General features: G+C 38.9%; 1 protein-coding gene across 1 annotated transcript in view; it reads right to left on the bottom strand.

The window, feature by feature from the left end:
* Positions 1-13,081, bottom strand: part of ABHD4 (abhydrolase domain containing 4, N-acyl phospholipase B) — a 55,512-nt gene that overhangs the window by 23,298 nt on the left and 19,133 nt on the right. The window contains exon 2 of the mRNA XM_063454849.1: positions 6,480-6,568. Coding sequence (XP_063310919.1) covers positions 6,480-6,568 — 89 coding nt within the window. The remainder of the gene's footprint in view (positions 1-6,479; positions 6,569-13,081) is intronic.

The raw sequence follows: 13,081 nt of genomic DNA, 5'->3' as shown, positions 1-13,081 counted from the left end.
TCTTTAACTTGGGAGAAGGGAGTACTAGAAACTATGGCATTGATAGATTCCGGAGCTGCTGAGAGCTTTATCGACCAAGTTTTTGTTACCAAACACGCTATCCCATCCCAGTTAAGGGAGACACCCTTGGCCGTTGAGGCCATAGATGGTAGACCTTTAGTTGAGCCTGTTATTTTTCGTGAAACCATACCCGTTAAATTAACTGTTGGTATCTTACACGAGGAAGACATATCTTTATTGCTTATTTCGTCTCCTTCTGTTCCTATAGTCCTGGGGTATCCTTGGTTAAAAAAACATAACCCTATTATTGATTGGGAATTAGGGGAGATAGTCTCATGGGTTCAGGGTTGTCAGGACAGGAGCTTACGGACAGTGTCACCGCTTTGCGCAGTTAAGACACCGATTAATTCTACCTACTCTACAGAGGTACAAATACCGCCCCTGTACCTGGATTTAAAGGCAGTATTTGACAAAAAGAATGCTGATACTTTACCTCCACACAGGTCTTTTGATTGTAAGATTAATCTACTACCTGGTACTATGCCTCCCAGGGGTAATGTATATCCTTTGTCCACTAAAGAGAACTTAGTCTTAGAGGAGTATATTCGTGAGAACCTTGAAAAAGGATTCATTAGGAGATCCTCCTCCCCTGCCGGGGCTGGGTTTTTTTTTGTTAAGAAGAAGGATGGTACACTAAGACCTTGCATTGATTATCGAGGTTTGAACAAAATAACCATTAGAAATGCCTACCCAATTCCTTTGATTACCGAGCTCTTTGATCGTCTAAAAGGCTCCAAGATTTTCACCAAGTTAGATCTCAGAGGGGCGTATAACTTGGTGAGAATTCAGCAGGGACACGAGTGGATGACGGCGTTCAATACCCGTTATGGGCACTATGAATACACAGTAATGCCTTTTGGTCTCTGTAATGCACCGGCAGTATTTCAGGACCTGATCAATGAAGTTCTTAGGGAATTTCAACATGACTGCGTTATTGTATATCTGGATGATATACTTATACACTCTAGAGAGATTGAGACTCACCACAGACAAGTCAGAAGGGTATTGCGCAAGCTTCTTCAACATGGCCTGTACTGCAAATTGGAGAAATGCAGCTTTGACCAATCCCAGATAAACTTTCTTGGTTATGTGATTTCTGGGGAAGGGTTTAAGATGGACCCGGATAAGCTCCAGTCCATTTTGGATTCGCCTTTACCCAGGGGCCTCAAGGCCATTCAGAGGTTTATTGGATTCTCCAACTATTATAGGCGCTTCATTAAGGGATACTCTTCAATTATAGCTCCTATTACCAATATGACCAGACAGGGGGCTGACACTAAGAACTGGTCTACTGAAGCCCTTCTTGCCTTCAAAACACTCAAGGAACTGTTTGCTTCTGCACCAATTTTGGTTCACCCTGATACGACTCTGCCTTTCCTACTCGAGGTAGACGCCTCAGAGACAGGTGTAGGTGCTATCCTGTCCCAAAGGTTAGGTGTGGATAAGCCCTTACATCCATGTGGTTTTTTTTCCAAGAAACTATCAGGTCCTGAGAGCAGATATGACATTGGTGACAGGGAACTACCAGCAGTTATCATGGCTTTAAAGGAGTGGAGACATTTATTGGAGGGCACCTTACATCCTGTTACTATTTTGACAGACCACAAGAACTTGTCCTATATTGGGGAGGCCAAGCGCTTGTCCTCCAGGCAAGCTCGTTGGTCTTTATTCCTCACTCATTTCAATTACGTGCTCACTTATAGACCTGGTTCTAAGAACTCTAAGGCCGATGGTTTGTCTCGCCAACATGAGCCTTCTACTATATCTGAGACGGTTTTGTCTTCTATAGTTCCCAAGTGTAATATCGCCAACACGAGTCTCAGGATTCATTCTCCGTTGCTTGCCGAGATCATGAAGTTACAACATCTGGCTCCTAGACAGGGGCCCGGGGCACGGTACTTTGTTCCTCCTGAGCTGCAACGGGAACTATTAGAATGCTTTCACAACAGTAAGGTGGCTGGGCATCCTGGCATTCGCAAGACGTGTTCCCTAATATCTAAAGATTTCTGGTGGCCTTCATTACGTAAGGATATTGGGGATTTTGTTGAAGCATGTGAGGTCTGTATGAAGACTAAACGACCTCAGACACTTCCATGTGGGTTTTTGCATCCCTTGGAGATCCCCGAGAAACCATGGACCTGTTTGGCCATGGACTTCATTGTCGATTTACCTGCTTCTAAAAAACAGACTGTGATTCTCACGGTGGTTGACAGGTTTACTAAGATGGCACATTTCGTGCCCTTACCTAAACTTCCATCTTCTCCTGAATTGGCTGAGATATTCGCAAGAGAGATTTTTCGTTTACATGGGATACCTTCCGAAATTGTTTCCGATAGAGGTTCCCAATTTGTTTCCCGTTTTTGGAAATCATTCTGTTCTCAAATGGGTATCAAATTGAATTTCTCTTCTGCCTATCATCCTCAGTCTAACAGAGCTGCTGAACGCACCAACCAAAAGATTGAACAATATTTGCGTTGTTTTGTTTCCGAACACCAGGACGATTGGGTTGGTCTGATTCCTTGGGCAGAGTTTGCACACAACAATCTCGTTTGTGATTCTACTCGTTCTAGCCCCTTTTTCATGAATTATGGCTTTCATCCTTCCATTCTTCCCTCGGTTTCTCCTTCCCAAGGGGTACCGTCGGTTGATGTTCATGTTGCCAATTTGAGGAAGTTGTGGGATCAGACTCGACAAATTCTCCTACATAATTCCATGTTGTTCAAGAAACACGCTGATAAGCACAGAAGGGCGGCTCCGGTTTTTGTTCCAGGTGATAGGGTATGGTTGAGTACAAGAAACATTTGTTTAAAGGTTCCTTCTATGAAATTCATTCCTCGTTACATTGGCCCTTACAGGGTTCTGACTCGAATTAACCCAGTTGCGTATCGCCTAGCTCTTCCAGCTGCCTTACGCATTCCTAACTCCTTTCATGTTTCTTTACTGAAACCGTTAGTCTGTAACAGATTTTCCTCCACTATATCCTCTCCTCGCTCTGTTCAGGTTGAGGGTCAGGAGGAGTATGAAATCAACTCCATCATCGATTCTCGAATCTCCCGGGGGAAGTTACAATATCTTATTGACTGGAAGGGATATGGTCCTGAGGAGAGGACTTGGGTACCTCAGGAGGATGTACATGCTCCTCGCCTCCGCAGGGCTTTTCACTCCCGTTTTCCATCTCGTCCCGGTTCCTTCCGCCTGGTGGGCGTTTCTGAGAGGGGGGGTACTGTCAGGGTACCTGTAGTCTCTACCTCTGGGAGGATAAACGTCTAAGTCTCTCACCTCCTCTGAGGGGTTGTTTCTTCCGTTCCTCGCGGTCCTCTCGGCCATTTACAAGCCGACCGCGAGGGATCCACTTCCTTATATGACGCGACGCTCAGTAGTCGACGTCATGACGCCAACCCGGGTCGACCTGTCAGTCAAGTCCCGAGCACTAATCAGGACTCGTCGGGGGCGTGATTACCCTCTAGAATCAAGGAATAAAGTAAGGCTTTCGGCATCTGCTCATTGCCCTGTCGTGGTTCTAGCCTGTCTAGTCACTCAGTGCTCTTGTATTCTAGTTGTCTCTTTGGTTCTGACCCGGCTTGTTTGTACTACCCTGTTTATCTCTGTTACCCTTTGACTCGGCTTGTCTCTCGCTTACCTGTCCTCTCGTTCCCTCGACCTCGGCTTGTCCCTAGACCATTCTCTACTTACTCCTTACGTTAAGTCCGGCCATTCTAAGGTCCGGTATACGTACCTACCACCTGTTTGTACTCTGCGTGTTGGATCCCTGTCCCGATCCTGACACAAAATGGTGCTAATGACAGTTTTTTGTAATGTTATAGATTCTGACAAGCACAATAAGACAAAATTATAAAATGGACACTATATCCATATCAACTGTTCATAGAAAAGGTTGTGTTTACATTACTGCATCAGACAACATCTCAAATAGCCTGCCCTTCGGTGGGTCCCAGCTCAGATCTCAAGCTGTATATAAATGTGCATGCATACATACATACATATTACATAAAGAACAAAGTCAATTTGCATATCAGACTGATCCCATCCAAAAGGATGGTCCAGATCCAAAATACAGACTGGCTTTCTCTGCACGAGAAATACAGCAACCCCAGACTATCGTTTCAGCCTTGTTAGGGCTGGTCAGTGAGGTATAGCTGATACCCCTCTAGGTACCGTGAGCAAGGGGACTACGTCTGGATTACCCTTTAAACTTGGGAAGAGACACTGACACACAAAGTGGCAGTTAAATTTCAGGCATTTAAATATCAGTGTGGTTGTCAGAAAGAATAGTGGAATGTTGCACTGTTGATGGAAGACATATGTTGCACATACAGACTTCAGGCACCATGGCCATTTTAAATCACTAAAGTGGTCATGGTCATTGGAGTAACAGTTTAAGCTATAATGGTTCGGGTGACTATAGTGCCACTTCACGAAAATACCCACTTATTTGTAAGGAGAGTAGGGTTAATGCTTTTTCATTACAGGTGTAGAACATATAGTTAATATTGAGTGATAAAACAAAGACTTTCTCCACTGTAAAAACAATTTATTGGCATACCGTATATACTCGAGTTTTTAAGCACATTTTTTGTGCTGAAAAACCGCAACTCTACTTATACTCTAGTTAATGTCTGTATTATGGCAGCTTACATTGCCATAATACAGACAAGGACCGCTAGGCTCATTACAAGCCCGGCGGTCCTGTTGGGGGCTGCAGAGACCTCTTACTTACCTTTCCTGCAGCTCCTGTCAGCTCCCTTCTCTCACCTCCAGATCGGTCAGCTCCACTGTAAGTCTCGCGAGAGCCGCGAGACTTACAGTGGAGCTGACAGGGGAGCTGACCGGACCGGAGGTGAGAGAAGGGAGCTGACAGGAGCTGCAGGAAAGATAAGTAAGAGCACTCTGCCAGCCCCCTCCTAAACAGCCCATCCACTGGACCACCAGGACGAAAATAAAATTAAATAATAATAAAAAAAATAATTAATTAATTAAAAAAATAATACTAAATATTTTTTTAAAATATTAAAATAAAAAAATAAAAATATTAAAATTAAAAAATTTAAAATAATAAAAATGCCCTCCCCCCACCCAGTTCACACACACCACACACACTCATACAAACACACACTCTGCATTATATACACACAGTGTGCGTATATAATGCAGTGTGTGTTGTATGAGTGTGTGTGTATATAATGCAGTGTGTGTGTTTGTATGAGTGTGTGTTTTTAATTATAAAAAATCACAGAATTTCATAGCCCCAAGTTTTACCCTTGACTTATCCACGAGGCATAGCATATTTCACAATTGTTGGTCACAAAACTGCACTCGACTTGAGATACATGAGATCGACTTATACACGAGTATATACGGTATCTATTCAGCTAAAGGACAATAAAGTCACCTAAACCACCTAATCTCAATGAAGTTGCCTGAGTAAAGTGGTCTTGTCCTTTTAACCTAACAATGCAAAGCATTACAGTGTTCTTTTTAGAAACTGCAAAGTTAAAATTGCAGGGTTAAATCCATTTTTAGTGGCTGTCTTTCTGACAGCCACTAGAAACACTTCCATGGCACTGATAGAGTAAAACTTGGTCACATGACACGGAGGTTCATAGGAAACGATTGTGTACAATGCCTATGGTGAATCGTGGATGCGTGCAGTGCTTGCCACTCACGCGTATTAGGTCCCCAATGCCCATCTAGAAGTATACTGCAAAATGCACGTATATGCATGTCAGCACACTGATTGTACAAACAGTCAAAAGTATAGGGGAAACTACAGAAGAAAAATCATAGATCGATAATAGGCTAAAAGGATTGTGGGGGTAAAATCTGTTAGCTAATAGAAAGGGGGGTATGACAAGTTTGGTGTAAGCTAAGGTAAGGCAGGAGTCAAATAATAAGTAAAAAAAAAAAAAAAAGTAAAGCAGCTGGATGCATACCAGGGTGGTGGGGTTACAGAACATTTTAAGAGATTGAATGACTTTCAGATAGTTATTTATACAAATGAAACAGTCATTTAAAACAAAACCATATCATTTTGTTTCAACAAACAAGTTTAAAAGCATTTGTATGCATTGCTCAACTTATGTACTCATCCTAAACACCAATAATTTTGATCTCCTGGTATGAGGGACCAAATGGTAGAAGAAAAAAGTAACACAAGGATTTGATAATGGAGAAGGAAGGACATGTGGAAGGTATGTTTATATGATTTCTATTTTAAACATTTACATTTTACTTATTAGCGCTATTTGATCTAGGTGCTGCAGGTAGGCTATTTGTAGTTACTGTTCTAATCTTTACACATCAAGTTCATTTTGAAAAAAAATACGTAGGAACGAATGTCAAGTGTACAGCAATATATATATATATATACACACACACACACGTATTTCATGATTTCTTACACTGAAGGATCTTTGACTCAACAGCTTTTAGTTTAGACATGGAGGTTGGGCACCACGACGGAATCCAGCCACTTATCCAACTCTGTGATCTGTGAAAACATGAAAACACAAAGCAGAAAAATTAGAAGACTAAAACATAAACAAATGCATAACAAAAGAGAGAATACGTGAAGAGAAAAAAAAATGTGTACAAAATATCTGCTAAAACCTTGATTCTTTATTGTTGTTCTCCATTACCTATAGCTCATAGGTCAATAGAGTCCACTCTAAGTACAGTGCAGGAGCTGACCAGTCACCAAACATAATGTAACCACTAACAATATAGTTTTCCTCTTCCTACCTTCCCTTACTCCCTACTCTCAGGATTTTATATACCTCTAGTGGCTGTCTGACTGTCACTAGAGGTGTGACAAAGCAATATATATATATATATATATATATATATACACACACACACACACACACACATATACATACATCCATACATCCATACACGAAAAAGAAAAGTACACCCACTTTGAATTCTACATTTTTATATATCAGGACATAATAACAACAACAACAATCATATTTTCCTTAGAAGGTCTTAACCCCTTAAGACCGGAGGGCGTACTATTACGTCCTTTTAAAAGCGGCTCTAAACGCCGCCGGACGTAATAGTACGCCCTCCGGTTTTTAGTAACTTACCCGGTCGCTGGCGGTCCCACGCCGGCGATCGCGGTTCGGGGGACTCCCAGGGAGCCCCCCGCGGCACGTCCGCCCTCCAGGAGCCCTCCCGGCCATGTGAGAGTGAGGTCCTTGCGAGGACCTCACAATCACATGGCCGGTATAGCTGCCTGCTGCATTGCCAGCAGGGGGACCAACTGTAATGACAGTTGGTCCCCCTGCTGGCTGAAAATCAAATAAAAATGTTTTAAAACAGTGTAAAAATAAATAAATTATATACTTAGATCATATATATATATTATATATATATGATCTAAGTATATATATACACATATACACACATACACACATACACATACACCGTCTAGGTGTATTTTAATATTAATATATATATAATTATATATATATATTAATATCAAATTACACGTAGACTGATACTGATTAAATATATATATAATTATTGTTATATATATATTTATAAATAATATAAAAAAAATTAATATGTAAATACGTAAAAAAATAAAATAAAAAAAATTAAATAAAAATAAAATATTAAAAAATATATAGATGTGTTTTATTTCGTTCTAACTGTATTCTGATATTAATATATAAATATATATTTATATCAAAATACACTTATAACGAAATAATATATATATCTATATACATAAATATATACGTATATATCACTATATATATACCTATATATAAATAAAAATATTAAAAAAAAATATATATATATATATACGTATATATACACATATGTATATATATACACATATATTAATTCTACACATATATTTATGTAATAATTTTACATAATTAGGTATCCTAATTAATTACAATTAGCGGGACCTGCCTGACCACCCATGCCGAAAGTATAGGGAATTTAATTTGCTAGCACTATATTTAACCCTATAACTTTCCAAGACACCATAAAACCTGTACATGGGGGGTACTGTTTTACTCGGGAGACTTCGCTGAACACAAATATTAGTGTTTCAAAACAGTAAAATGTATTACAACCATGATATCGCCAGTAAAAGTGACTTTTTTGCATTTTTCACGCACAAACAGCACTTACAGGGACGATATTATTGCTGCAATACTTTTTACTGTTTTGAAACACAAATATTTGTGTTCAGCGAAGTCTCCTGAGTACAACAGTACCCTTCATGTACAGGTTTTATGGTGTTTTCAAAAATTACAGCGTCAAATATAAGGCTTGTGTTTAATTTTTTTCACATTAAAATTCGCCAGATTGCTTACGTTGCCTTTATGACCCTATGGTAGCCCAAGAATGAAAATTACCCCTATGATGGCATACCATTTGCAATAGTAGACAACCAAAGGTATTGCAAATGGGGTATGTCCAGTCTTTTTTAGTAGCCACTTAGTCACAAACACTGGCCAAAATTGGCGTTTTTTGCATTTTTCACACACAAACAAATACAAACGCTAACTTTGGCCAGTGTTTGTGACCAAATGGCTACTAAAAAAGACTGGACATACCCCATTTGCAATACCTTGGGTCGTCCACTATTGCAAATGGTATGCCATTATGGGTGTAAATTTATTTCCTGGGCTACTATACAGTCTCAAAGGCAACGCAACCAATCTGGCGAATTTCAATTTCAAATGTAACACGCTATATTTGACCCTGTAACTTCCCAAAACACCATAAAACCTGTACATAGGGGGTACTGTTTTACACGTGAGACTTTGCTGAATACAAATATGTGTATTTTATTGCAGTAAAAGCAAACAGTATTATGACATTGACAGTTAAAATGTCATGAAGAACGAAAAAAAAAAAAAAAAAAAACGTATTTTCTCCCATTTTTTTCATATTAAATTATGTTTCATAGCTAAATATTTGATATTAAATGAAAGCCCTGTTTCCCCTGAATAAAATGATATATAATAAGGGGGGGTGCATTTAATATGAAAGAGGTGAATTACGGTTGGACAGACATATAGCGCAAATGCCAGGTTTTGTTTACGTTTTGTTTCGTTCACAACTTGTACATTTGGCTGCGGTGTTAAGGGGTTAAAATACTTAACTACAACCTCAGATGAACACTTTACATATTACACGGAGTCATAATTTAACATAAATAAAGTCAAAATGACATAAATCATTGTGTGATAAGCTCAGTACACCCTTATTGTTGCCATAGGAATTAACAGGCTAGGTAGCAGACAGGTGCTGCTAATCAAATGCCCTTGGTTAACCCCTTCAGGACGGAGTCAATAGTGCACGTTCTGATCAAAACAAAACGTAAACAAAAACTGGAATTTGCGCTATATATGTCTGTTCACCCGTAGTTCCCCTCTTTCAAATTATATGCACCCACACTTATTATATATCATTTTGTTCAGGAGAAACAGGGCTTTAATCTATCATTAACTATTCATATATGGAACATCATTTATTATGAATAAAAGTAAAAAAAATGTGAGAAAATAAGATTTTTTTTTAAATTTGCATTTCCGTCTGACATTTTAACTGTGAATGTCATAATACTGTTGAAAAAAAAATGCACATATTTGTAATCAGCGATGTCTCACGAGTACAACAGTACCCCCCATTAACAGGTTTTATGTTGTTTTGGAAAGTTACAGGGTCAAATATAGAACATTACATTTTCAAATTGAAATTTGCCAGATTGGTAATGTTACCTTTGAGACGGTGTGGTAGCCCAGGAATGAGAATTACCCCCATAATGGCATACCATTTGAAAAAGTAGACAAGCCAAGGTATTGAAAGTGGGGTATGTTTAGTCTTTTTAGTAGCCACTTAGTCACAAACACTGGCCAAAGTTAGCGTTCATATTTGTTTTTGTGTGAAAAAAGCAAAAAACGAATATTTGGCCAGTGTTTGTGACTAAGTGGCTACTAAGAAAGACTGGACATACCCCACTTGCAATACCTCGGGTTGTCTACTTTTGCAAATGGTATGCCATCATGGGGGTAATTCTCATTCCTGGGCTACCATACGCTCTCAAAGGCAACATAACCAATCTGGCAAATTTCAATGTGAAAAAAATGAAATGCAAGCCTTATATGTGACTCTCTAACTTTCCAAAACACCATAAAACCTGTACATGGGGGGTACTGTTATTCTCGGGAGACTTCACTAAACACAAATATTAGTGTTTTAAAACAGTAAAACATATTACAACAATAATATAGACCATAAAAGTGCAGTTCGCTTGTAAAAAATGCAAAAAACGTCACTTTTACTTAAAATATCATCGTTGTAATACAATTTACCAGTTTGAAACACGAATATTTGAGTTCAGCGAAGTCTCCCGAGTAAAACAGTACCCCCTATGTACAGGTTTTATGGTGTCTTGGAGAGTTACAGGGTCAAATATAGTGCTTGCGAATTAAATTCTTTGCACTTTCTCCCTGTGTTGTCATGCATGTCAATCAAATTTTAATTAATCAAATCACATAATTACGTTAAAAGATTATTTAAATATACATGTAGAATTTTAATATATATGCATTTATAGGTATTTAAATTCTACGTGTATACTAATGTAATCTTTTATGTAATTATATGTATTTATCTATATATATATTTATCTATATATATATATATATATATATATTTGCGGTTATTTGTATTTTATATATATATATATATATATATATATATATATATAGATATATATAGAATGTCATTCTAAGTGTATTTTGTTACCGATATATATATATTAATAACAAAATACAGTTAGAATGAAATTACATATGCATATATAATTTATATTAAATTTTGTTTCAATATTTTATTTATTTATTTTATTTATTTATTATTTTAATTATACGTATTTATATATAATATATATATGTACATCTATTATATATATAATATATATACATATTATATATATGTAACGTCATTCTAAGTGTATTTTAATATTAATATATACTTATATTAATATTAAAATACACTTTGTATGACGTTACATATATATAATATATATATATATATATATAATATATATACATATTATATATATATAAAAATATATTTAATTTATTTTTACACTTGTCTTTTATTTATTTTTTATACTTCCCACCAGCAGGGGGACTGTCTGATATTTCAAACAGTCCCCCTGCTGGCAGATCCACAGCTAGCTATAGGGGGCCATGTGATCGCTCTTTGAGAGCGATCACATGGCCCCCGGGGGCCTGATTTGCCGTGGGAGGGCTGCCTGGGCTGTGAGGCAGTCCTCCCGAAGCGGATCGCGGCGGAGGTAAGTATAACTTACCTCCTGGGGCTGCAAGCCGTTACGGCGTGCTATGCCGTCATAACGGCTTTAAAGCCCACTTAACCCGTGACGGCATAGCACGCCGTAACGGCGTTAAGGGGTTAATTGATCATCAGCGTGTGTGAACAACTCTATAAAAGCCGAGGTTTTAGCAGTTTGCTGGTCTGGAGCATTCAGATGTGTACCAAGAAAGACATCAGCAATAATCTTAGAGAAGCAATTGTTGCTGCCTATCAAACTGGGGAGGGTTACAAGTCCATTTCCAAACAATTTAAAGTCCATCATTCTACAGTGATAAATATATTATTTAAAAGTAGAATACATTCAAGACAACTGCAAGTCTTCCCAGAAGTGGACGCCCCAGCAAATTCACCGCAAGGTCAGACCGTGCAATGCTCAGAGAAATTGCATAAAATCCAATAGTTACATCTCAGACTCCACAGGCCTCAGTTAGCATGATAATTGTTAATGTTCATGACAGTACAATTACAAAATGACTGAACAAGTATGGTTTGTTTGGAAGGGTTGTTTGGAAGGGTTGCCAGGAGACAGTATATTCTCTCAAAAAAAAAAAAGCATGGCTTAGGTTTGCAAAGTTGCATCTGAACAAACAACGAGACTTAGGGAAGAATGTTCTTTTGACAGACGATACCAAAGTGGAGATGTTTTGCCGTAATACAGAGTGTCACATTTGGCAAAACTCAAAGCATATCAACACGAACACCTCATACCATCTGTCAAGCATTGTGGTGGAGAGGTTATGATTTGGGCTTGTTTTACAGCCACATGACCTAGGAACATTGCAATCATTGAGTTGACCATTAACTCCTCTGTATACCAAAGTATTCTAGTATACCATCTGTCTGACTCTTAAGCTTGGCCAAAATTGGGTCATGCAACAGGACAATGATCCCAAGCACACCAGCAAATCTACAACAGAATGGCTGAAAAAGAAAAGACTCAAGATGTTGCAATAGTTCAGTCAAAGTCCAGATCTCAACCTGATTAAAATGCTGTGGCAGGACCTTAAAAGAGCTGTGGATAAATAAATGCCAGCAAACCTCAATGAACTGAAGCAATGTTGTAAAGAAGAGTGGGTCAAATTCTTCTACAACTATGTGAGAGACTGAAAAAGTCATACAGATAATGATTACTTCAAAGTATTGCTATTTAAAGGACCACTATAGGCACCCAGACCACTTCAGCTTAATTAAGTGGTCTGGGTGCCAGGTCCATCTAGGTTTAACCCTGCCTGCTGTAAACATAGCAGTTTCCGAGAAACTACTATGTTTACACTAGGGTTAATCCAGCCTCTAGTGGCTGTCTCATTGACAGCTGCTAGAGGCGCTTCCGTGCCTCTCATTGTGATTTTCACAGTGAGAAGACACCAGCGTCCATAGGAAAGCATTGGGAATGCTTTCCTATGGACTGACTGAATGCGCGCGCGGCTCTTGCCACACATGCGCATTCAGCCGATGATGTCGGAAGGAGGAGGAGGAGAGTCCCCAGCGCCGGCGCTGGAGAAAGGTTAGATTTTAACCCCTTCCTCCCCCTAGAGCCCAGCGGGAGTGGAACCCTGAGGGTGGGGGGGGGACCTATTAACACTATAGTGCCAGGAAAACGAGTTTGTTTTCCTGGCACTATAGTCGTCCT

The sequence above is a fragment of the Pelobates fuscus genome, chromosome 5 (assembly GCF_036172605.1).
Source record: "Pelobates fuscus isolate aPelFus1 chromosome 5, aPelFus1.pri, whole genome shotgun sequence".
Lineage (NCBI taxonomy): Eukaryota > Metazoa > Chordata > Amphibia > Anura > Pelobatidae > Pelobates > Pelobates fuscus.
Note: the sequence above shows the minus strand (reverse complement) of the source record. Positions and strands in the feature narration are given on the sequence as shown.